The sequence below is a fragment of the Sardina pilchardus genome, chromosome 9 (assembly GCF_963854185.1).
Source record: "Sardina pilchardus chromosome 9, fSarPil1.1, whole genome shotgun sequence".
NCBI lineage: Eukaryota > Metazoa > Chordata > Actinopteri > Clupeiformes > Clupeidae > Sardina > Sardina pilchardus.
In genome coordinates this window covers 4,967,340-4,991,193 of record NC_085002.1, presented here as the reverse complement: position 1 = coordinate 4,991,193, position 23,854 = coordinate 4,967,340, and the positions used below count along the sequence as shown (strand labels likewise).

General features: G+C 43.7%; 2 protein-coding genes across 2 annotated transcripts; one reads left to right on the top strand and one right to left on the bottom strand.

Moving 5' to 3' along the window:
* The first annotated feature begins 14,441 nt into the window (after window positions 1-14,441).
* LOC134092068 (acidic mammalian chitinase-like) lies at window positions 14,442-19,588 on the top strand. The gene is made up of 10 exons (XM_062544871.1): window positions 14,442-14,463; window positions 14,586-14,787; window positions 15,403-15,459; window positions 16,015-16,180; window positions 16,449-16,573; window positions 16,756-16,879; window positions 17,479-17,664; window positions 18,346-18,468; window positions 18,782-18,920; window positions 19,245-19,588. The coding sequence occupies exons 2-10, from the start codon at window positions 14,711-14,713 to the stop codon at window positions 19,559-19,561; spliced, it is 1,314 nt and encodes a 437-aa protein (XP_062400855.1). The 5' UTR covers window positions 14,442-14,463; window positions 14,586-14,710; the 3' UTR covers window positions 19,562-19,588.
* Window positions 19,589-22,172: 2,584 nt separating this feature from the next.
* Window positions 22,173-23,036, bottom strand: LOC134092125 (plasma kallikrein-like). The gene is made up of 3 exons (XM_062544923.1): window positions 22,884-23,036; window positions 22,576-22,691; window positions 22,173-22,198 (listed from the first exon to the last, which is right to left on the bottom strand). The coding sequence occupies exons 1-3, from the start codon at window positions 23,033-23,035 to the stop codon at window positions 22,173-22,175; spliced, it is 294 nt and encodes a 97-aa protein (XP_062400907.1). The 5' UTR covers window position 23,036.
* Window positions 23,037-23,854: the final 818 nt, after the last annotated feature.

The following is a 23,854-nucleotide window of genomic DNA, read 5'->3' as shown; positions in this document are numbered from 1 at the left end:
CAGGTGCGGACGACTCAGACTATCAAGGAACGGAAGAGGTTGGCATGTTGCCACTAGTGGACCTCCACTCCATGAATGGGTTTAAAAATGCCATTATGGCAACAGAGCGCCATATCCTCTGGAATGAGGCCTCTCTCTGCGCCACTCCAGCGTTTTTCGGTCTCCTTGCGCAGGACCTCCCTGTACGTGGCACGGAGGTTTTTCCAGCGCCTCTTACAATCATCCACTGGAAGAACAGAAGCAGAAACAACAATAAGCTACTTTAGTTACTTTATTCAGGAAATAGTGAAGCTACTGCCAAGCTACTGAGAGTTGTAGTTAGTAAGTAGCTTAGCTACAAGTAGTGAAGCTACTGCCCAACACTGCTGCTGTGCTACAAACTGCATGTGGGTGATTCCGTGTCAAATCAGGACACTTTCGGACCTCAGTCATGGATTTTAACGAAACTTGGCATGCTGATTTAGTCATATGAGAAATCCACAGAAATTAATTTGCACGTTTCTTGCATCAATATTAAGGGAGATTCAGACTAAGACAGTTTGAATAAATTGGGGTGGGGACTACTGCCCTTTTCCAGTTCTATATTTTACATAAATAGCATACAATACCCAAAATCAAAGGTAGCCGAGTTATCAGAGACTATAATATTAAAAATTAAATAGCAAAATCCCGTGGGAAAGCGATGAGGAGGTGAACTCTGTCCCACAACTGAAGCAGCATGTCTGATGAGCAGCTAATCATCGCTATTTCCAACGAGCCTCTCCTCTACGACATCACATTAAGAAATTATAAGCATAAAAATAAGAAGCATGACGCATGGACCAGGGTGGCTGCCATCGTCGGCAATTCTGGTAAGTAGCCTATCTTTTAACTTATCTTTTCATTTAGCAGCTAGCGCGCTAAATGTGTTTTGCTACCACCTGCTGTACAGTCTCTACTCGAGAAGGGATTCAGCCAGGCACTGCACTTGCAGTCAAAATATCGCAACCGTCTAAACTTGGTTAGCTCTGGTGCCCTCAGGTTGAAATTGACCGCTCAATGTCCAGATGTCAAAACGCTGGCAGCGGGCCATCAACCACAGGGCTCTCACTAATTTTGTCTCGGCCGTTTTCCTCCTTCAGCTCGCTGTTCATCAGTTCCCGCGACTCTGAGGTAATCTTCACGAAAAGACCAAATTAATGTTGTGTTTCTTATTTACTAGGCCTCTCGCGCGCGATCTCTTTCGTGATTGGCTCTGACAACTATCAAACCATACTGTTAGTCCCCTGATTATTCACGCGATGTGCATATGTTGTTCACATGATTTGCACATAATTTGTGTCCATGATAAAATGACACGTACTGTAGGCGACATTTAATGTTCCAATTGATTTTTTTAAAAATATAAAATCATTAACCAATGTTGACATGGTGGCGTTTTTTTTTCCCCTCCAGAGGATCTAAGTAAGGTCAGGGGGGCATTTGTTAGCATTTAGCATAACTGCTCGAAATCATCAGCCAAGTTAGCTAATTAATCAACCTGGTTAACATTGTTAGCATATTTAGCACAATTGCTAGAAATCATTAATCAAGTTGAGGCGAGAGACGGCAGGTGAAAATATTGTTTTTGAACGCAGCGGTCAATTTCGAGATTTTGTGCTAGTTTGCTACCTTAGCATGTACAGTATTCTATCACCCTACTACAACAATAACAAGGTCCAATTTACACATTTAGATGTTAATTTCATTACATTTTGTCTACTCGCGCTTATTTCTCCACGTTCAAAAGTTCCCATTACAAAGTTTCATACATGTACTACAGCGACCTTGATCCGAAGCATGTGAGACACGGTTGGAAAGCCCTGTTTCTCCTGTATGACGTTATGCAATCCAAATATGGACACTCCCCCCCCCCCCCCCCTTAAAAAAACTCTTCAGATCTACACGATTCATGCTTAATTTAGTAACTTACTTACTTTATGTATCTCTTCCCCAGAACAGTGTTACGGATACAAAGAAAACCAAACAAGCAGCAGAGGACCTCAGTGGACCACAAGACCCAGTGATCAAAACATGGCCGAAAGCTCAATTAGGATTCCAGGTGTCCACTCTGAAGGGCAGCTGGACCCCGGCTCCCAGGAGGCATGGATGGGGCGGCCGGTCCCCGACAAGAGAGAGGTGGAGCGCAGAATGGGCCCACAGATGTGGTGGGACTGGCAGTATATATTCTATACATTAATAATACTATAAAGTACATACAGTACATACATAGATACTGGAGACAATGGGAGAGGCAGTATGTCTTCTATACATTAATATGCTAATATTATAATATTGTATTGTAAAAGCAAGATATTTGTTTTGGTTCATTTATGATGTATTCAGTCAACACAGTGCTTTTAACTCTACACTATCTATAAAGAGGCTCGCAGCGGAGGATATGCTAATATGTATAGCTAGTATATGCTAATATGCAAAACATGCTTTGACAACACAATGTTTATTTGTCATGTCAATAAAGCCATTGAATTGAATTGAAATTGGATAAGGCAGGAAGTGACAGAGAGACAAGGTGCCCAGCTGATAAGACTGGAGGAGAGGGTGATAGAAGAGGAAAAAGTGAGAGAGCAGCAGAGGAAGAGACACACTTAAGAGAAATGGAAGAGAAGGTGAGGGCGCAAGAGAGACTCTTGAGGCAGAAAACAGTGGAGCAGGAGCGACCGATAAGGGAGATGGTGGAAAGAGCGAGAGAGGCAGAGAGTCTCTTGAGAGAGAAAGTGAAGCAGAAGGAGAGACGGTTCACATTGTAGCGTTGGAAAGAAAGATGAGAGGTCTAGAAGAATTCAAGATTCTTGAAGTAGAAAACATGGCAAAACTGAGAGAGCTAGTAAAGAGTTACCTCCCTCTCTTCATTTTCAGTAAGGCTTTAGCACATTTTCTTCATACTTCCTTATTGTACTTCTTTTTGAGTAGAAAGAAGTACAATAATTAAATAAGTGAGAGAGGGAGGAATTTTAAAAAGCGGGTTAAGAGATGGTCTCAGATTGCCTTTGTATGAATGAGGAGACGGAGCTCATCTTGCATCATCAGTAACATCGAGAAGGCTCAGAGCAGATATAGGCTACTGTAAGAAAAGCTTTGAGTCCAGGAAAAACAAGCGTTGAGGCAGGTCTGTTTAGAGGTCGGTGATGAGGTTCTCACCTCATCTCAGGGGGAAATTTTGAGACAAAACATGAAGGAAGAAGAAAAAGCCACACAGTGGCTTAAGAGATGACCAAGCAGTGGTCCCAGGACAACGACGAGATCGGCAGACTCAGATGACCTTTGGATGGATGAGGAGATACTTTGAATAGAATAGATTAGAATATATACTTTTTTGATCCCGTGAGGGAAATTCAGTTCTCTGCATTTAACCCAATTTAACCGAATTAGTGAACACACAGTGAGGTGAATCACATAACCCAGAGCAGTGAGCTGCCTGCCCAACCAGCGGCGCTCGGGGAGAAGTGAGGGGTTAGGTGCCTTGCTCAAGGGCACTTCAGCCGTGGTAGACTGGTCGGGGATCGAACCGGCAACCCTCCGTTTACAAGCCCGAAGCCCTAACCAGTACACCACGGCTGCGGGCTGCCCCCAAGCATTGATGCGACAAGCATTCTTAATCTAACTGTTGACGTGCGAAGCGTGGTAAACAAAATCAGATATTTCAGGAGGTAAAAGCCCTGGTAAGAACCATAGACGGTAAAAGATATGGACAGACCTATAACGTAGACGTCAGCAGAGACCAAGGAAGCAAATTTCAACGGTTTCCCTTTTGATCTACGTGTCTCCTACGCAGGCTCAGGGAACATACATGGGACATAGGCATGTAGTCTGACCTATGGCAATGCTTTACTCTCTCTGGACGCATGCGCATTGCCTAACCTAAGTCACTTTAGCATTGATTTCGGAAAAACGTTTATTACTCAGCCGATAAGACAGTTACGAGGTTATAACGGCAATTTCACAATGTTGCATTTACTCTGAAAATAGAAAAGGTTCATAAAGGCTTAAAACGCTTCAGCTGTAACGTTATTTGATGTCAAAAGTGGCGCTTATGCCCCTTAGGATTCAATGGAATGGCTAGCTGGGACTGGTCTCCTATTTATCATAGCGGCCGCCATACTGTCTACGCTCTGCGAATGTTCGCCTGCCCCACAAGATTTTGTTCAAATGTGCAAGATGGATGGCTACATAAAATATAAGATTCATTTATCATATGTTATTTTAAGGTATTAAAAAACATTGTTTTAGAATTTTTGAACGAAAGGGGCAGTAATCGGTGCTTTATGATAGCTACCATAGCGTGTAAACCGAGTGGTAGAGCAGGTTACCCACAGGTAGTCCTAGGCAAACATACCAATTATTTCTGCAATATCTAGGTCTAGTGAGGGAAAATGAGCTGTATTTGTTATTGAAATATATGATGATGAGGACCCCAACGATTAACCTTCCTTTCCCTCTCAAACCATGTTGAAATTGCATCTTTCACAGTCCAAATTGCATTTTTCACAGCCCAATTTTCAGCCCTGCACACGCCCGGACTCGAACCCGTGAAACAGCAGCACCTCGGATCGGGAGTCGAGCGTGCTAACAATCCAGCTAAAAGGCTAGGCTACTAGCTTTCATGCCAGCAGCGCTCTTGAGGCATCGGGGAGTGAGGCTTACTAACGTTCGACAAGCACAGCTAACTAGCTGGCATCCGTTACACCTATACCTCATGTAACCTGCGTTGTGTGGAACCACCGCGGTCCAGCCCTGCACACGCCCGGACTCGAACCAGCGAGACAGCAGCACCTCGGATCGGGAGTCGAGCGCACTAACAATACAGCTAAAAGCCCAGGCTACTAGCTTTCATGCCAGCAGCGCTCTTGAAGCGTCGGGGAGTGAGGTTTACGTTCCACAGCATAGCTAACCAGCTAGCACCCGTTACACTCACCCCCCTAAACCTCACTCCCGATCCGGGTCACGGCACCAATGTAACCTGCGTTGTGTGGAACCACCGCGGTCCAGCCCTGCACACGCCCGGACTCGAACCCGCGAGACAGCAGCACCTCGGATCGGGAGTCGAGCGCGCTAACAATCCAGCTAAAAGCCCAGGCTACTAGCTTTCATGCCAGCAGCGCTCTTGAAGCGTCGGGGAGTGAGGTTTACTAACGTTCCACAGCATAGCTAACCAGCTAGCACCCGTTACACTCACTTACACAACTTTTAGGTTTATTTCACTTGCTAACAGTTACCTGCAACTTGGCAGGCTGATATAACATTAGCTAACTCCCATTAGCTAACATTAGCAATATTTAGCCAAAGTCTTTTTAAAGCAAGTCATGTCACTCGGCAGCCATGTTGGCCATGGGGTCGGGCAGAGACTTTGACCGGAACAAGACTAGGGCCTATCTAAATGAATGGGGAGAGAGCTGGATGTCCATGTTCCGAGGTCTAAGGGGTAAAAGAAACAGCAGGTTTTGGCTATTACATAATTTACTGTTAATAAAATTCCCAGATATTCCCTGACTGCATGCAAGTTGACCAAATTCCCTGACTTTTCCCGACTGGAAATGCCTCTTCTGAAATTCCATGATAATCCAGGAATTCCCTGACCCGTGGGAACCCTGACTACCAAATAATGGAATAATCCTGTTGAAATTTAGGAACAAAACTGGTAAAATGATCAAGGCATTCCTGCGTCACACACATTTTTGCAATTTCATGTGCAGAGTTCGTCAGCAAAAGGAATTTCATGTGCCGGCTACGGACTGCCTACCAAAAAAGGTGCAGGAAATTGTGGACGGGCAGATAGCCCTAACCAGCGCCAAAAAGCTTGGAGAACGGTACACTGCAGGGCAAAAAAACATGGCATTGAGACTAGGCTATACCACCACAGTCCACGTTGCTACACGGAAATGAAGTCCACCTTCCGGTTGCCTTCCACAGCCACTCTCAAGGCATCGAATGGCCAGCCTGGGCATTTTTGAGGTAGAGAGCTGCAATATACAATGTTTTTTAGGTTTATTCTTACTGGTGAGCTACAGGAAGATAAGATCACATTTTTTGACAAATGCAGAAAAACAGAAAATTAAAAGGGGTAGGCCTACACATACTTTTAAACACTTTATTCCATAGCCTGGATTTCTCGCTGGGGTTTTGGCCCACATCAAGGCCAAGACACTGCAAATGGAAGAGGCAGACAAAATTTGCTCCATCGTTTTGGACGAGATGTCAATAAAGAACCAAGTGGAGTATAACAGACGGCTTGATTGCATCGAAGGCCTAACTGCAAGTGGAGACGCGGCGAAACAAGCCATGGTCTTCGTGGTTAGAGCAGGTAGTAAACAATATAGACATGAAAACGTCACATTCCACAATGCCACATTCACTTCTAAAAACATAGTCCAGTGTAAGAACCAGTGATGCGCGGGCTGATCCAAATCGAGCGGGCGACCGCGGTCACCCGCGGTCACCCGCGGTTATGGGTCAAGAAAAAATATTTTTAATGATATGCGGGTCATGTTTGGTCGGGTCGGTAAAAAAAATAAATTGTCATTTATATCGTAGGCCTACATAATTGTCTTTAGAAGAAAAAGACATAAGTTGCAGCATTCCCACTGAAACGCGATTCTATCCCCCACATTTTGTCACGAACATGTAGAAATGCACTTGTTGTTTCTGCGTAGACAGACCCTCGGCTACACTTGACATGCAGTTGTGTTCTGTTCTCAGAGCATATGCTTTCTCTGTCTATGATCTGCAGCTTTTATCTCGAACTGCTGGCCTCTACAGAAAGTGGCAGAATCGTCTACTGAGCAGCGAAGTTGCCGATGCAATGCGTGTTTCTCAAGTCTGATAATTTCCAGCAAGATCGAATGGTATTATGGAAAGAAAAATAAACTAAAAGTTTCCCAAATCAGGAAATATTTCTTAATTTAATGTCATCAAGGCATATAGCCTACAATTGGTATGAGCATGCAATATGTGCGTCCTTGCGCAACTTATGCTGCATTCACATGCTATGGAAAATATGGTATTTTCCATTTGTGACCTGGTAGTTACCAGCGTGTTGTGTTCAAGTGCTTTGTTGACGTACTGTTAGGAAATTAGTAAATTACCGGTCACTCATCACTAGCTAGCATATAGCTCTGGGGAGGCAATACCAAACCATAACAGCTTTTTAAAAATGTACACTGAGTGTCAAAGCATTATATTACAATTGTCAATGACACAACATTGTATAGGCTGCAAAAAACATCTGCTAACAGTAGCAAACAATGTTTAGTAGTAAACAATGCTATCATTCACAACTTTTCCGTTGCTCTCCGCCATGTTGAAAATGTCAAAGGTTATCTCATCTCGGCAACTCGTCCATCAAAATATTCTACGAGTTGCCCAGTGGAAAATACCACATGAGATGGTGTTCATGTGCATTTTTGACCTCGGCTTTTGGTATTTACCATAATTACCATAGCACATGAAGGCACCATTATAGGCCTAGTGGCTCGTTGGAAAGCCCCACGTCTGCTCTTCCCCACGTCGTGCAATAAAGGTTTCATATCGCTGCAATTTATAATCGCGGAGCAATGGACTTTTGGTCCATTGATGAAGACGTTAATAAAGAGTTTCTTAATAATATTCTATGCCTGCATTTCATGCTTGGGAGAGCTTCAAGGCATTCATGTGAGGAACGGCTGAAACAGAATTTGTATAGGAAAATCCTAGGCTAATTATGTTCAATGTTGAGTCAAACAGCCACATTTTTGGATGAATGCTGACACGGAACAAAAAAAAGGTAGACTAAATGCATGTTTCCCAAATTCTGAGCAATTATAGGCTATATATAATTAGGCAATATAGGCTATATTATTGTTTTACATGCATATGAGATACCAATTTTGCATAGCTCAATGACGCTACGACTAAGTTAGACTAGGCTACTTTTTACAATGAGCGGGTCGGGAAGCGGGTCGGGTCCTGTATTTCAATATTTTTTTTTTGCGGTCCGAGTTGCGGTCGGGTTAGTTGTAAACGGTGGGGCGGGGCGGGGCGTTCAGACACGTACCCGCGCATCACTGGTAAGAACAGCAAACATATTACCATGCATTTATTTTAAAGGCAATAGGATACTTCCTCTCAAAAACAGCTATGGCCAGTGAGGACATAGCTACCAGGCTGAGAGAGGCAATTACCACCATTGAAGGCTCTGGACTAAGCGTATGTACTATACACAAAGTGCACTCAAATAACTGACATCCAGAAGGCATACACGTTAAACAGCATTAACTGATTTTCTGATCTCTGAAAATGATGATGACCCATCACCAATCATTTTCACCAACAGCATTGCTCAACTCTGCCCATCAATTCACTTAGTGTAACTGCACCCTAAAATATGTTTATTGAGCTGTTGATTGATTGAAATTACTCATAGGCCTACGTGGTGGACCACACTATTACCAGGGTATAGCAGTTACACTTTAAGACAAAGAATCACAGCATTTAGTTGTGTCATATATAAGTGTCTCTGATTTAGCGCCCTCACCATCAACTCAACAACTAAATGCTACATGAACTAACTTCTTTTTGTGTACAATCTTGTAAACAGAGAAACTTTCTATAATGTAACCATAGGTGATTAAATTTAAACTATAGTGCCATGTTGTCTGATTGAAAGTTAAATGTTGGGTATGGAATTTGCAAAACGGCTGGCAGATTTTGAAAATGCACAATTGGTCCCACCCTACATTCAATGAACATGGATGCACTTTCATGCACGAGTGAGAATTCAGCTGCGCGAGAGCGAGCGGTTAGGCACTCTTGAGCTGGATAAAATGAAATGCCAGCCTGCATGGCGTCTGAACAGTATGAGCAGTATGAACAATATGAGCTCTAATCTCCTCACATCAACTTCCCTGAGCAGGTTACTTAGCCATACATATATTTATATATATATGGTTACTTAGCTAGCTAGTTTTACTAGCTTTATTCACCTCCAAAGGGTTGTAGTTAATAGTTCCACTTAACCCCGAAGGCAGATGATTTACATTATCGTAAAATCACCAATTAGGCCCTTTCGTTCGGAAATTTTAAAACGACGATGCTTTTTAATACACCAAAATAACATTTGATAAATTAACCTTACATTTTTCAGTGGGCTCAATGAAAATGAAACCAGCTAATAGGCTAACTGAAACCATGCCAATCTGTATACACCGATTCGGCGAAATAACCGGTAGAGCGGCCCCCATGTCTGCGGTGTGCGTGAGGCGAAATGTTGAGCATACTGTACGTGCCGATTCAAGAAGTCAGTATTTAGTTACAAGTAGATTGTGACGAACGTCAACACATAGCGATGTGTGTTGAGTCTATTTTCTTGCTGTAAATTTTTTTAAATAATTGTTTAATCACGTGGGCTGTCCATAATGATTAAATTCTAGTTAGAATGCTAGCCCGCAGTGTTTACATCTCCTTCTACTTTCCGTTTACTAATATTTCATTATATTAATTCATGAACTAATATCAGTAATAAAGATACCTTCATCAGTGACTGGAGGCCACTGTCTGACATCGTCTAACCAAGTAACTTTATTCATACTGTCACCGTTCTCAGTTGCCGGCATTTATTGGCTAGCATAATGAGTGTAATGAGAATGCACACCGCAGCAATGGCGCCGTCTCAAGATGGTGACATACACAAATCGCTCACCGAGTCGGTCTGTGGTGAGGGGTACAGTGTTGATGTGGGGTTATTTTAAATCCAAAGGCCAAGGGGACTTTATGGGTGCATAGTGTCCTAGATGCATGAAATAACTGGCATTTAAAAAATAAGGGTGTACTTTCACACAAACAGCAGTCCGTGCGCACCAAAAGATCCATTAGAACCAAAAGCTCTTAGTTAAGTTTGTTTTCGTGGGTGTGAAAGCATCAGTCGCACTCAGGTCCGTACTAAATCAAGCAGATCGAGACCGTGAAAAAGAGGTGGTCTCGGCCCGCTTGACTCCGCACCAAATGCCAGACTCTGGTGCGGTCCCAAACTGGGGTCCAAACCATAGACTGTAGGTCAAAATAGTGAGTCAAATTCGGCACTGATTTCTACCGGAAGATAAACATTGATGAAACGTCAATCGGGCCAATTTTTGGTTTGTTTGCTGGTGTGAAAGCTGACCTCACTGGAGTCTATATGCTACATAATAACAATTTCATTGCCTGATTAAGACCAAATAATCGAACTAGTGGTGTGAAAGCGCCATAAAACAAACAAAAATCTGCTAGCTTCTATGGGAATTTTAACACATCTAACAAAGGCGTTCCAATACTCATGACCCCAGTATTTTAAGAAAAACATTTATTTATTTACAATACACTATTCATTCACAAAGAAAATTGATGTTCTTGAATATTTCCATTTAAGGCATTAAGATCAATTTCCAAAAGATTTTATTTTATATTGTCAACTTTAGCATGTGTTCCAAATAGGGCTGTCAATCGATAAAAAATGTAATCTAATTAATTACATACTCTGTGATTAATTAGTCTAAATTAATCGCATTTAAAATGTAATCGCAAAATTGCGATGTCAACACTATTTCTTTGCAGCAATGTGGTACTTAAGAGTTGACAAACTCCGGTGATATGCAAATTCTGTGCTGCAGACATTGCAAAGGACTTTGTTTAATCAACACTTTCTTTTTAACACCGTCAAGTGTTTTTTTTTTAAAAGTAAATGTTCCAATCAATGATCCAGGCAGCACATTCTCGTCTCCCCATTTTACGGTCTAATTGTTACTGACTAGAATGGTTCTAGGTCAAAGGTCATCGATTGATCTGCGTTAATATTTTTAATCAGTTATTTTATCTCAAATTAATTAATCTAAATGAATCAGTTATTTTGACAGCCCTAGTTCCAATACTTTTTGGAGGCACTGTAGCTAATTTAGATACACTCATGGTGTGGGTGCTTGCGTAAGTGACACAAACATGGAAGAGGACGATTATAAGTGACGGGTGCTTTTATGTGAACTGGTTACGCTCAAAAAATAAATTATAGCAGTAACATTCATTTCCATTAGGAACTAAAAGCACTCAGATAGCGCAGACCTCCGCCTGTATTGTTCCTAAGTAAGCTATCAGGATACAACTCATAAATAACGTTATGCACTCCGATATAATGTCCATGAAAAGCATGCTTTACGTCTTTATAGTCCTTTAGTTTGGCTTCATCCAAGTTTCAAGCTTTATTGTCGCATAGCGAAATTCTTGTGCCAAGGAGAGGTAAGTATGTGTCTACTACAGCTGTAGGCGGGTAAATAACATTTTGAGTTCAATGGTTCTCTATGAGAAAAACGCACACTAGCTGCAAAAAATATTTTTTGGCTAGCGGGACCAGGGGGTCAGGATTTGACTGGTTAGCTTCGCCGATTAGCAAAGCACTTCCTCGTCGCCATTTTCCAGAAATACATGCCGTTTTCCCTGCGTTTTCCTCATGCTGATTGGTGGCTGTTCCACTCTCAGCTCATGCACAAGCTTAGTGTGGGCACCAGCTCTCCTTCTGTACCTTACGTCAATCGGTAACCTGGCACTTAATTGGCTAAGTAAAACGGCACCGGAAACAAGCCCCTTGAAACGCCATGTTGAAGCCTGAAAAAATCGTTCAATTTTGGCAATTTTCACTAGCCTAGCATTCCCATTGAAATGAATGTGGGCGGGACTTGTTCACTTCTTTTTCTTATAATAGGTGCGTTTGACTTGGCGAAAATCTGCGCAGATCTGACTTGATGTGATGCATGCTGGGTTAACCACAGTGCATACTGGGACAGACGAAATGCAAACTGGTTAGAAATCATGTCCGACTTCTTGCAGTCGCGGTGGGAGTTACCACCGTGACATCATATCACATGTTCTTAAAACATCGCGGGAGACTGCGTCTGAGGTCAGCGCAGTTCGCATTTCAGCAACTGCGCTGGCTGAAACCCGCCCCAATGACGTCAGTTCAAAGTTGTGATGGGCCGTTTGGAAGGAATCGCCCCATGACGAGTATGACAGGTGTCTCGTTCTGCCTCCTTACCAAAGACTCTAGAGCGGACCAAGACGGATCAGTCCAACAGCACTAAAATCAGCGTCTGGGACGACGCTGCAGCTTATCCCTGTGATCCATCTGGCTCTGTTCTAGAATCTTTGCTCCTTATGTGAGAATATGCTAAAATTAAAAGAAATCGAAGGGATACCTTCTTATTTGTGATTTCTGGAACAGCGGTAGGCTAGCCTACTGAAAATGTGAGGATATTCTGCTATTTTTATGCTGTTGGTTAAATATATACACACGAAAAACACTTTACATTTAATTAATGTGCTACAATGCAGGCCTGTTAACTGTATTACAACAGTGGTTTATTTAAACACATCATCTCAATTTATTTCGTCAGTCGTAAGAATAAAACTGTATTTTTAATACAAAATCCTGCGAGGTCTCCTCAGCTCAGTCAGACTGTCCGGGCCGAGCTGCGTGTGCTAGTTGCCCCTCCTGCTAAGACTCTGCAGCTCTCGTTGACGTATGAAGCCAGCCTAAGTCAGCCGCAGCTCATTGCAAACGAGCCTAATACCTCCATGAGCGGGACGGTCTAGCGTCACACCGTTAAGGCCAATCCTGCGTCCGACACCAAGTCAGCCGGTCCAACCAGAACGCTCTGTCTGTGTACCGAGTCCTTGAGCCCGCCTTAGCACGGTGACGACAGAGCTGCGCGACAGCGAGATAGCAGAACAACCATAGGAACAACGTAGCGAAGCGCTAATTGGTCACAAGTGCTGGCCTATTACGTGCAGAGGCAGTTTGAAAGACAACGATTCATCCCACCCACAGGCTTCAGCTCTGTGAATGGTCCGACTCCAGACTATACATTTAATGTATAGTTGGGCTTACCAGGCTAGTGTTGATTTGTTGAGCATATCGAATGTCCATAGTGGAAATCCAAATAGGAAGGTCCAGTTGCACAAGTCACATTTGCATCTGGCTTCACATTTCCTGTGTGAAATGCCAGTGCTTTGTGTGTTGTCATGTTGTGCTGACCTTGAGTCACCTCTAAATAAGCACTATCCACATGAAACTATATGGATGCCCATGATATAATGTGCTGTTGTAGGGAATCGAAGAACACGTTACGCTTTGAAGGTCTTAACTAGGTCTTGCTCAATGTGAATAGAAAGTTGCACGATGGATGCCCATGATATAATGTGCTGTTGTATAAATCGAAGAACACGTTAACGCTTTGAAGGTCTCAACTCGGTCTTGCTCAATGTGACTACTCTACTACTATTCTACTACTGTTCATTCTGACTAATGGAACAATATTTTTAGCGTTGGAGTGGATTTGTCCTATCAGACTTCTAGCATGATAAGTCACGTTCTTACTTGCACTTAACATGAACAAAACAAACAGTAGAATCAGCGGAAACTTTCAGAGGTGAGATACAAGAATCTCTGTCATCTCGAGAGCTATTAATAGAATAATAGAAATATTAACATTACATTATTTTGTATGGAAGTCAATTGTTGGAGGTTGATGGTTGATTCTTTGCCTCTCAGAAGGTTGATGGTTGATTCTTTGCTTCACTGCCGCTCTCTCACTTTCTCTACCATCTCTCTCTGGCTGATATAGTCAGGGAGCCAAAGTCTCAAAAATGGGTTGATATAATTTGAACAAATGGCATGGACGCATTTGGGCAGGTAGTAACAGAAAGGTGCCAAGTAAGGGAAATATTGCTGACGGTATATCTTTAAATCAAGGGTGCATTATCAGTCTTAGCGGAAATTCCCTTGGACAAACACCTGCATCTTGCTGATGCAAGGAATGTATGATAGTTTTGGCTCCTGAGTAAGCGTTGTTGGGTGAGATTGGGCGATAAGTGGTGGTGGTCTGAGCGTATAAAAGGACACCGCTGCCCACTGATGGTTGTACAAAGGCACCATGGGCAAGTTTCTCCTTTGCGTTGGTAAGTCACTCTTCGCACTCCAGACCTCTCACTGTAACGAAGTACATTTTTAAGAAATTGTCATTTTCGGAAATCTTACTAATCCATATTTGACACGTCTTTATTCTGGATTAGTAACCATACAATTATATTGTCTGAAGTAGACAAGTCGGCAGAAAGTCTTTACTCAATGACAAAAATAATGCCTCACGGAATAGAATGCAACAAAGATTTCTGTATGGCACACTGTCCCAGGAACTTGATATAAAGAACATGACTTTACCCTCTAAGATGCACACATGGTCATTTGAAAATTATTCAAATTATGCATTGCACTTAGTATAGCAAGTGATTTTTAAAAGTTTGTCTTCCAATCTATTATTTTTTAATGGTAACAACCAACAAGTAAGTATATATATGACTGATATAAACATGACTGCTTGTTTTTCTTCTCTGCAACAGGACTGGCTTTCCTGCTGCATGCGCAGCTAGGTAAGACCTCTAACCGGACACACACACACACACACACACACACACACACACACCATGTGGGTGTCTATCAGTGTGTCAGGCCTGGTGAGTGACGTTTCTCTTCTGCTCTGTCCGTATCCCAGGATCCTCCTATCTCCTGTCATGTTACTTCACCAACTGGGGTCAGTACAGGCCTGGAGCTGGAAAGTACTTCCCCAAAGATGTTGACCCCTGCCTTTGTGACCACCTGATCTATGCCTTTGCCACCATGAGCAACAACCAGATCAAGAGCTTTGAGTGGGACGACGAGAAACTCTACGCTCAGTTCCAGGCCCTCAAGAACCAGTGAGTGAGACTGAGTAAACCCAGCCCGGTCTGCCAGCAATGGGATTTCGCCCCGCAGCTCAGGCTGGAAACCTGCACATTTATCTCTCCTGCGTCCTGTCCACATTGGCTGGAATCAAACACAAAACGGGCTTATTCCGGCGCACTAGGATCGTTGGTCTGACGTATCCGAATGCGTACGTAGTCATTTGAACTATGTCATTGATCACGCCTCTTGTGCAGTAGAAATACAGCGCAGACTCTCCAGATTAATGTTCAATCTTAAAAGATTGAGCTTAGTCTGGTTATAGCCAGGCTACGAGTGAGTATCTGTAGCAATAAGCTACACATGATCAAAGCCTGCACAACCAACACATGCGTAAAGGTCGGCGGACCAAAGCTGCACTCCTGTCTGTAGTGTAATAAATAGTGTGTAGTACAGTACAGTATATAATCTCCATAGATAAGATAACTTTAATTTAACATTCACAGATCCCATAAGGAAAATAGATAAAAAAAAACACCCTCAGTTTAGATTATCTGTTTAACAGTCTGCCCCAAAGCATATCCATAATACCCCAAAGCAAGGCTCTATTACCCCCGGGTTCAACTCAATGTTCTTGATGTGTCCTACAGGAACAGCGAACTGAAGACCCTCCTGGCCATCGGTGGATGGAACATGGGAACCCCTAAGTGAGTACATATTCCAGAACACAGAAGATTTCTTCAAGGTCCTTGATTGCACTGACTGTACAGTACATCAGCTAAGGAAGTGACTTAACTACCTTATCCAAGTTTATTTTATGTAAATAGTTACTGTTACTTCATCTCTCTTTCACTCTCTCTTCTGAGTTGTATGGTCCATCCCCTCTCTCTCCTTTCCCTTCCCTCCATCTTATGATTTGTTTGTTCAAGTTAAAGATTCACGTTATTTTACATCAAATAAACGTCCATAAACAGTAAACAGCTTGCAGTGAATCAAGTAGTGAGGCCAGTAGTGAATCTAGTATGGAGACCAGTAGTGAATCTAGTATGGAGACCAGTAGTGAATCTAGTATGGAGACCAGTAGTAGTGAGACCAGTAGTGAATCTAGTATGGAGGCCAGTAGTGAATCTAGTAGTGAGGCCAGTAGTGAATCTAGTATGGAGACCAGTAGTGAATCTAGTATGGAGACCAGTAGTGAATCTAGTAGTGAGGCCAGTAGTGAATCTAGTGAATCATGGATGTTGTCTTGTCTCCCTGTCCAGGTTCTCTGCTATGGTGTCTACTAGTGGTAACCGTCAGACCTTCATCACCTCCGTGATCAAGTTCCTGAGGCAGTACGAGTTTGACGGTCTGGACATCGACTGGGAGTATCCTGGATCCAGAGGCAGCCCTGCCATCGACAAGACTCTCTACACCACCCTTGCCCAGGTCAGAACTACAGCTTACAATATGTGTGTGTGTGTGTGTGTGCGCGCATGGAAGGGGTGAGGCACATTGCACAATGCACTCTACAGTTACTTATGACCTACAGGTCACATTTGTATAAAACTGTGTGTGTGTGTGTGTATGTTTGTCTGCCTATGTGTGTGTGTGTGTGTGTGTGTGTGTGTGAGAGAGAGAGAGAGCGAGATAGTGTTTTCTGTCATAAGAAGTAAACCTCACTGCTGGTCTTGACTGACTGGTGTTGTGTGTGCAGGAGCTGCTGTCTGCCTTCGAGGCTGAGGCCACCAAGACCAACCGCCCTCGCCTGATGCTCACCGCCGCCGTCTCCGCCGGAAAGGGCACCATCGACTCTGGATACCAGATCGCTGAGCTCGGCAAGTGAGTCTGACTCAGTGGTACAACAAAATACTGGAAGAACCCAGAGACCCATTAGGTTAAAAGTTATTGTTATTGGAGTGGAAATATACTGACACGTGGTTTAGCAGGCATGGCTAGGGAAGGTTGTATATAAATTATTGCCCGGAAAAAAAACGAATGTTACATTTCCATGTCCTTGTCAGGATCCTGGACTACTTCCATGTCATGACCTACGACTTCCATGGCTCCTGGGAGCACGTCACCGGTGAGAACAGCCCCCTGTACAAGGGACCCAGCGACAAGGGAGACCTCATCTACTTCAACATGGTGAGAGTCTCCCCGTCTTTCTCACACACACACACACACACACACACACACACGCACACACACACACTCACACACATACACACACACACACGCTCAAGCAGACAGACAGACAGACAGACACACACGCACACACACAGAGACACACACACACACAAACTCCAGGTCCCTTCCAGGATTTCACTGCAACCATCCACTGAGCTCACTCATGAGCGGCTTCACACTCTACTGCATCTCTTGATTCGTAAACACCTCTGTGCTGTTCTCCTGTGCTGTTCCGTGTTCTCTAACCTGTTTTCCTGTGCTGTTCCGTGTTCTCTAACCTGTTCTCCTGTGCTGTTCCGTGTGCTCTAACCTGTTCTCCTGTGCTGTTCCGTGTTCTCTAACCTGTTCTCCTGTGCTGTTCCGTGTGCTCTAACCTGTTCTCCTGTGCTGTTCCGTGTTCTCTAACCTGTTCTCCTGTGCTGTTCCGTGTGCTCTAACCTGTTCTCCTGTGCTGTTCCGTGTTCTCTAACCTGTTCTCCTGTGCTGTTCCGTGTGCTCTAACCTGTTCTCCTGTGCTGTTCCGTGTGCTCTAATCTGTTCTCGTGTGCTATAATCAGGACTACGCCATGAACTACTGGAAGAGCCAGGGTGCTCCTGCTGAGAAGCTGCTGGTTGGTTTCGGTACCTACGGACACACCTTCAGACTGGCCAGCGCCTCCAACACCGGTGTTGGTGCCACCGCTAACGGACCCGGACCCGCCGGACCCTTCACCAGGCAGGCCGGATTCTGGGCCTACTACGAGGTGGGTTCCTGCCAGCCTGTGACATTTCAGCTGGACTTTCTTCTCTAAATAACATCATGTTATTCATTTGCGCGCCAATCATTTTCAGTGTACATTGTGAAATAGGGCTATATTGTTGAGCCGAGTTAAAGGTACAGGTACACTTTAGCAGACATGCTAACAACAGATGCTAGCACATAAGCTTTTAGCCTCCTTGCTAGCTTGCCTGTCTCCCATTCTTGAGGTTGTGTGTTCAAATCCCACATAGTGTAGTGTCTTCCAACACAACGCAGGTCTTACATTAGTACATGAATGTTTTGCCTCAGTTTACTGAGATCTCAAAATATCTAAGGTCCTGTGTCTTACAGCATCAGTTTTGAATTGGTTGCTCTGGGCATACAGGAGTATATTACTTGTCATTTGAACTTGTGTTTGACTCCTGCCACTTTAACGGTCAAGTCAAGTCAAGTTTATTTATATAGCGTATTTAAAACACAGAGGTAATTCAATGTGCTTTACATAAACAAAACCAAACAGTAATAGCAGATAAATCGATGGGCCAAGAGTAATTAAAAATAGATCATAATAAAACATAAAAAGAAAGCATAAATCGAGGTAAAATTATTTAAAAATAAAGAATAATTAACAAGAAAACATGAAAAAAAAAAAAACCTCAACGGTCACTGTTGTTTCCCCACACAGATCTGCACCTTCCTGAAGCAAGGAGCCACTCAAGCCTGGGACGCCATCCAGATGGTCCCCTACGCCTTCAACAAGCAGCTCACCTGGGTCGGCTACGACAACGTCAAGAGCTTCCAGATTAAGGTAAGAGCGCTACCATGCCATGGTAAAGGCTTGCCAGAGGAGGTTTTTTAAACACCTTGGATGTGTCAGAAACTCCATGGTTAAATGTGTTGTGTTTTTGAGATGTCAAAGTCAACACCTTGATATGATGTAATATGTCATGACGTACAGTGTTAGAGGAACAACCAACTTGAACTGAAACTGAGTCGATTCAGATTGATTGGCTGAGGAAGAGTGTGATAAAATGCTGAGGAAGAATAATTTGACCTCTTCATCAGTTTGAGTTGCTCCTGAGAGAGAGTGAGCTCTGACTGAAGGTGTGCTTGGGTTCCAGATTGACTGGCTGAAGAAGAGCCAGTTTGGTGGAGCCATGGTGTGGAGCTTGGACCTGGACGACTTCAGCGGCACCTTCTGCGGCCAGGGCAGATACCCCCTGATCAACACCATCAAGAGCGGCCTGGGAACCGGAGCCAGTGAGTGACACCAGCCTGATTTAACTCTGACTTCCCCCAGTGGAGCTCTGAAGGCTTCACTCTTATGGGGGGGGGGGTTTGCCCTGAATGATCCAGCAACAGCCAACACTTACCAAAGCTGAACTGATGTGACTGTGCACGTATAGGAAGCAATAAGTGCTGCTCTGTCCCTGTTCTGTACCGAAAGGGTTCAACCTCAAAATTAGTCCACATATACTAAGACATACTGATCCTTAACAGGAGCCGCAGTTATTGTAATTATTCTAAACTACTAAACACTGTGAGGTACTCTCCTTACCCACTGTCTCTCCTCTCCTCCCCCAGACTGCGCCTCCCGCACCAAGCCTCTGGCCCCCGTGACCCCCACTGCCCACGCTCCCCCTCAGCCTCAGCCTGGTGGTGGCGGCAGCAGCAGCGGTGGCGGTAGCAGCAGCGGAGGCGGCAGCAGCGGTGGCGGTAGCAGCAGCGGAGGCGGCAGCAGCGGTGGAAGCGGTTTCTGCGCCGGCAAGGCCAACGGCATGTACCCCGACCCCACCAACAAGGGCACCTTCTACGAGTGCGCCGGCGGCAGGACCTACACCCAGCACTGCGCCAGCGGCCTGGTGTTCGACACCGCCTGCTCCTGCTGCAACTGGGCATAGAGCAAGTCCTTCTAGATCACTCCATCATTCTACATCTGTTTGGAGATCATCAAGAAATGAAATAATAAAAAAAAAAGTAAACTAACTGTGGTTTTTGCTTTATTGAAGTCTGAATTCTTAAAGGAAGTTACCAAATATGAATAATTTAAAGATATAATTAAAACATAGAGCTGTTAAAATAACACATTCATTTCGATTAATTAATTTGAGAAAAAATAACTGATTAAAATCTTCCCCAAATCTTGTCAAAGTTGCTTGGTGTAACAAGGCTATCACACACGCTACTGTGTTGTTGTTTGGTGTAAGGAGGCTATCACACACGCTACTGTGTTGTTGTTTGGTGTAAGGAGGCCCTTAGTCTAATCTCGAAACTGACATGTTTTTTCAAGAGACTAAACCATAGCTTCCTGGATCAGACCTAGGCTCTATCATAACCGACACACACACACACACACACACACGTCAGTCGGCTTATCGCGACTTGATTACAAGATGGCGGCCAGCGGAGAGATTCTATTAAGGTACTGCTTGTAAACAGTCTTTTTTTAATAAACTTCCTGTGCACTTCTCAGTATCTCGTTTTAAATGTCGGGGCCCTCAGAAGTCTACCAAGAAAGTGTGGAGCTACTTTGAGCCTCATAAATGGTGTAAAACAGTGATTTATTTGCATGGCTAAGCCGATGCCCGAGGCACCCCCATTGAAAACCTGTTGGTAGCATCGGCTAACTAGCGGCAGGGGTGCAGATGGCAGGTCGAGATCCGCTCTGAGACAAACGTTCACACTCGGTGTCATGTTTCAACACACTTTAAGTCAATATCACACCGGAATTCTCCTTTAATAGTGTTTTAGTAATTCACTGCTCTGCTTTATTGCACTAATGTACAGTTATAATTGTACAGAAATATGGAGTCCCATTGCATGTCCACTTCAGTTGTTTGTTACTGTAACAACATCAAGAGCACAACCTCTAACAACATTACAGACACTATAAGGATCAGTTAACAAGTACTGTATTTTGCATTGTGAATTTTCAAACAACATCTGGAAGAATGATCACCAAAGAAATTAGTGTAAAGTCACCAGGACCCTTCTGAAGATGCAGCAGTGTGTGTGGGTGGGTGTGTGTGTGTGTGTGTGTGTGGGTGTGTGCGTGTGTGTATGTGCAAATGGCATGGAACTGAATATTTGAATAACAGGTGGTACCCTCATTTTTCATTACTCATCTCATTCTTGTCCTGTGGAAGACAATAATAGTGTTAGGTCATTTTGGGTGTGTTAGGTGTGTTAGGCCCCTCCCCCTCCCCCCCCGACACACACAGATAAACCCCCCCATCCCCCCCGCACAAACACACTCTTACATCTCACCCCCCCCCCAACACACTCACCATTTCATCATCCCACCCACCCAAAGTCATAACTTATCTCCCACACACACACACACACAGGTACAACCCCCTCCCCCACACACCCCATTACATCCAACTCCCCACACACACTTTTTATCTGACAGATAAAACAGGTCACCTGACACATAAAGGGGCGTGTCTTACAGCTCACCTGACAGATGAAGGGGCGTTCCTCCATGCAGCAGGCGTCCCACCACCTGTACTCCCCTGCAGGCTCCTGCACCACCTGGCCACAGTGGTAGTTGCAGCAGTCCCGCGGGTGGTCATCATGCCAACACTCTTACTCCACCACCCCAGTCTCAACCCACTCCCATGGTGCACTGGGGTTGATCATGCAGCGCTCCAGCCCCACCCAGGCCGTGGGCACGGGGCGGATCTTGGCCGGCAGGGAGCTCAGCAGCTGGGTGACCCGGGTCTAGATGGTACCGTTCAGGATGTGGACCAGCCTGGAGCTTCTCTGACTACAGTACTGCAGGGCCTCCCGCCAAGATAGATTAATATTAACAAACAGCAGGTCATCTACAGGGAGAGTTAGCACACGCACTTAGCATGTATTATTGGTAATATTATATCATAAAATATGATCCAGTGATATTTTTGTGGTGTTTGTATGCATCCAAGATTCACCTAGGCGCCAGAATGATCCGTCTGGATAGAAAAGGACGACAAAGCAAGATTTCTGAGATATGGAGGATATTACTTTTGAACGATTCTTGCAAGATTCTTAACATTTTCAGGGAGTAGCCTACTCTACACTGTGTCTTCAACTGTAGGTAAACTATTTTAGAAATTGAATATTTGCCAAGCTATGATTTGCTGAAAATTGTATTGTGCTAAAATAAGTATATTTTGCCCACAATATCTTCACAATGAATCCCTTCAGATGTTTTGAATGTATGTATACAACACTATTGTTTTAGCACTTTCTCAACAACTAGGCTGCATGTAAAACAAAACTAGATACAGAGCCTACATGGAAAAAAGAACTTCATTCTTATTTTTCAAGTGCATATTCCCCATGTATAGAGGAAATGGGGGTGGACTACAGGAAACCGCAGAGTAGAACTTAAACTCTAAACTCTACACATCAGTGGGCTGCCAGTGGACTACAGGAAACAGCAGAGTAGAACTTAAACTCTAAACTCTATCAGTGGGCTGCCAGTGGACTACAGGAAACAGCGGAGTAGAACTTAAACTCTAAACTCTACACATCAGTGGGCTGCCAGTGGACTACAGGAAACAGCAGAGTAGAACTTAAACTCTAAACTCTATCAGTGGGCTGCCAGTGGACTACAGGAAACAGCGGAGTAGAACTTAAACTCTAAACTCTATCAGTGGGCTGCCAGTGGAGAGAGTCACAAGTTTCCAATCAGGAATCATATCATGAATTTGCAACGAGTTGATTCTCAATAATACGGAACAAAATGCATTCTTCAACACATCTTTTCCCTTTCAAAAAACGGGACAATGCCGTATTTTATAGAACGATTGGCAACCCTAGTTGTTAAAGCCTGCCCAATTCAGATTGTATGACTCAACACGCATTTCAAAAACAGATGTAGATGTTTTTAAAAATGTTTTTTTTTTTTTTTTTAAACTAGACGTACCTCTCTCTCCTGTCTTGTTGAAGTTTTTAAGGGAGTAGCCTGATGTCACCCCCTTCTTATTGGTCACTGTAGGTGGTGTCCCAGAGTCTGTGCGCTTGAGGTAACAGTAGAATTTCCTGGGCAGACAGGAGCACAAAACAGATATCGTTACAAATCTCACAGACCTTGAAAATTGAATTTGCAATATGAATTTCTCTAGCACGTATATTTGTGGTGTATTACTAGTGGTGGTGAATTTCTCGGTCATGTACAGTATATTTGTGGTGTATGTTTTGTGAACTAGTGGTAGTGTGATGGGTTATCAGCACCTGTTGTCCTGGGTCCAGTCAGGCCTGATGAAGGTGAAGAACTGGCAGGAGTCATGCTGGCTGCAGGCACACTGGCAGTGGAGCTCATCAGGGGAGCAGATATGCAGCAAATCGTTGCCAGGGAAATCCACATCCACCCGTAAGTCCAGCATATGTTCTACACACACACACACACACACACACACACACACACACACACACACACACACACACATTCACATTCACACACATACCATGAAGAAGTGCACCAATACAAGATAACATACGAACAAATGATGAATCATTGGTAATTGAGCAAAGACAACATCTGATAAGTATTTTTACATAGTTACATTTACACATTACATAATCAGTCGTACAGTATACTCTATAACATGCTCATACCATAGTCAAACTTAACACACCTTCACTGAAGCAGACACAACAGACACAAACTAAATACAATGGTAACACTTTAAGATAAGAGTACATGAATTCTCATGAATTCATGCATGAATTAATGCATCAATCATGCATTAATTCATCCCTGAATATATTATGAATCATTATGACTTGAATTAATGCATGATTGATGAAATGCTCTTTAAATCAATTTTTTGGACTATTGGGAGTACATACGTTGAGTTGACACCAAAATCATGTCATTCGGATGTATTTTGAGAAAGTTCGAGCTCACCGTTTTTAGCCAAAACTCGTTAGCCTGGAAGTGACGTGGGCATGTCTTTCGCCGCTACAAAACGCTATTTTTATACCTCCTCTACTGTTCCAAACAACACTACACTTACGTGGTAGTGAGTAGAGGGTCCCTAAAGCCAAACCGAAGTATCCCCACGTCTTTATGTGGTCGGATAGAGAGTCCAGAATAAATTTAATCGAGTCAGTACCTTTCCGGAAATGTCGCTGTTACAACTGGCAACGTTTTAACAACACTTTATTAATATTTCCGGAAAGGTACGGACTCGATTAAATTC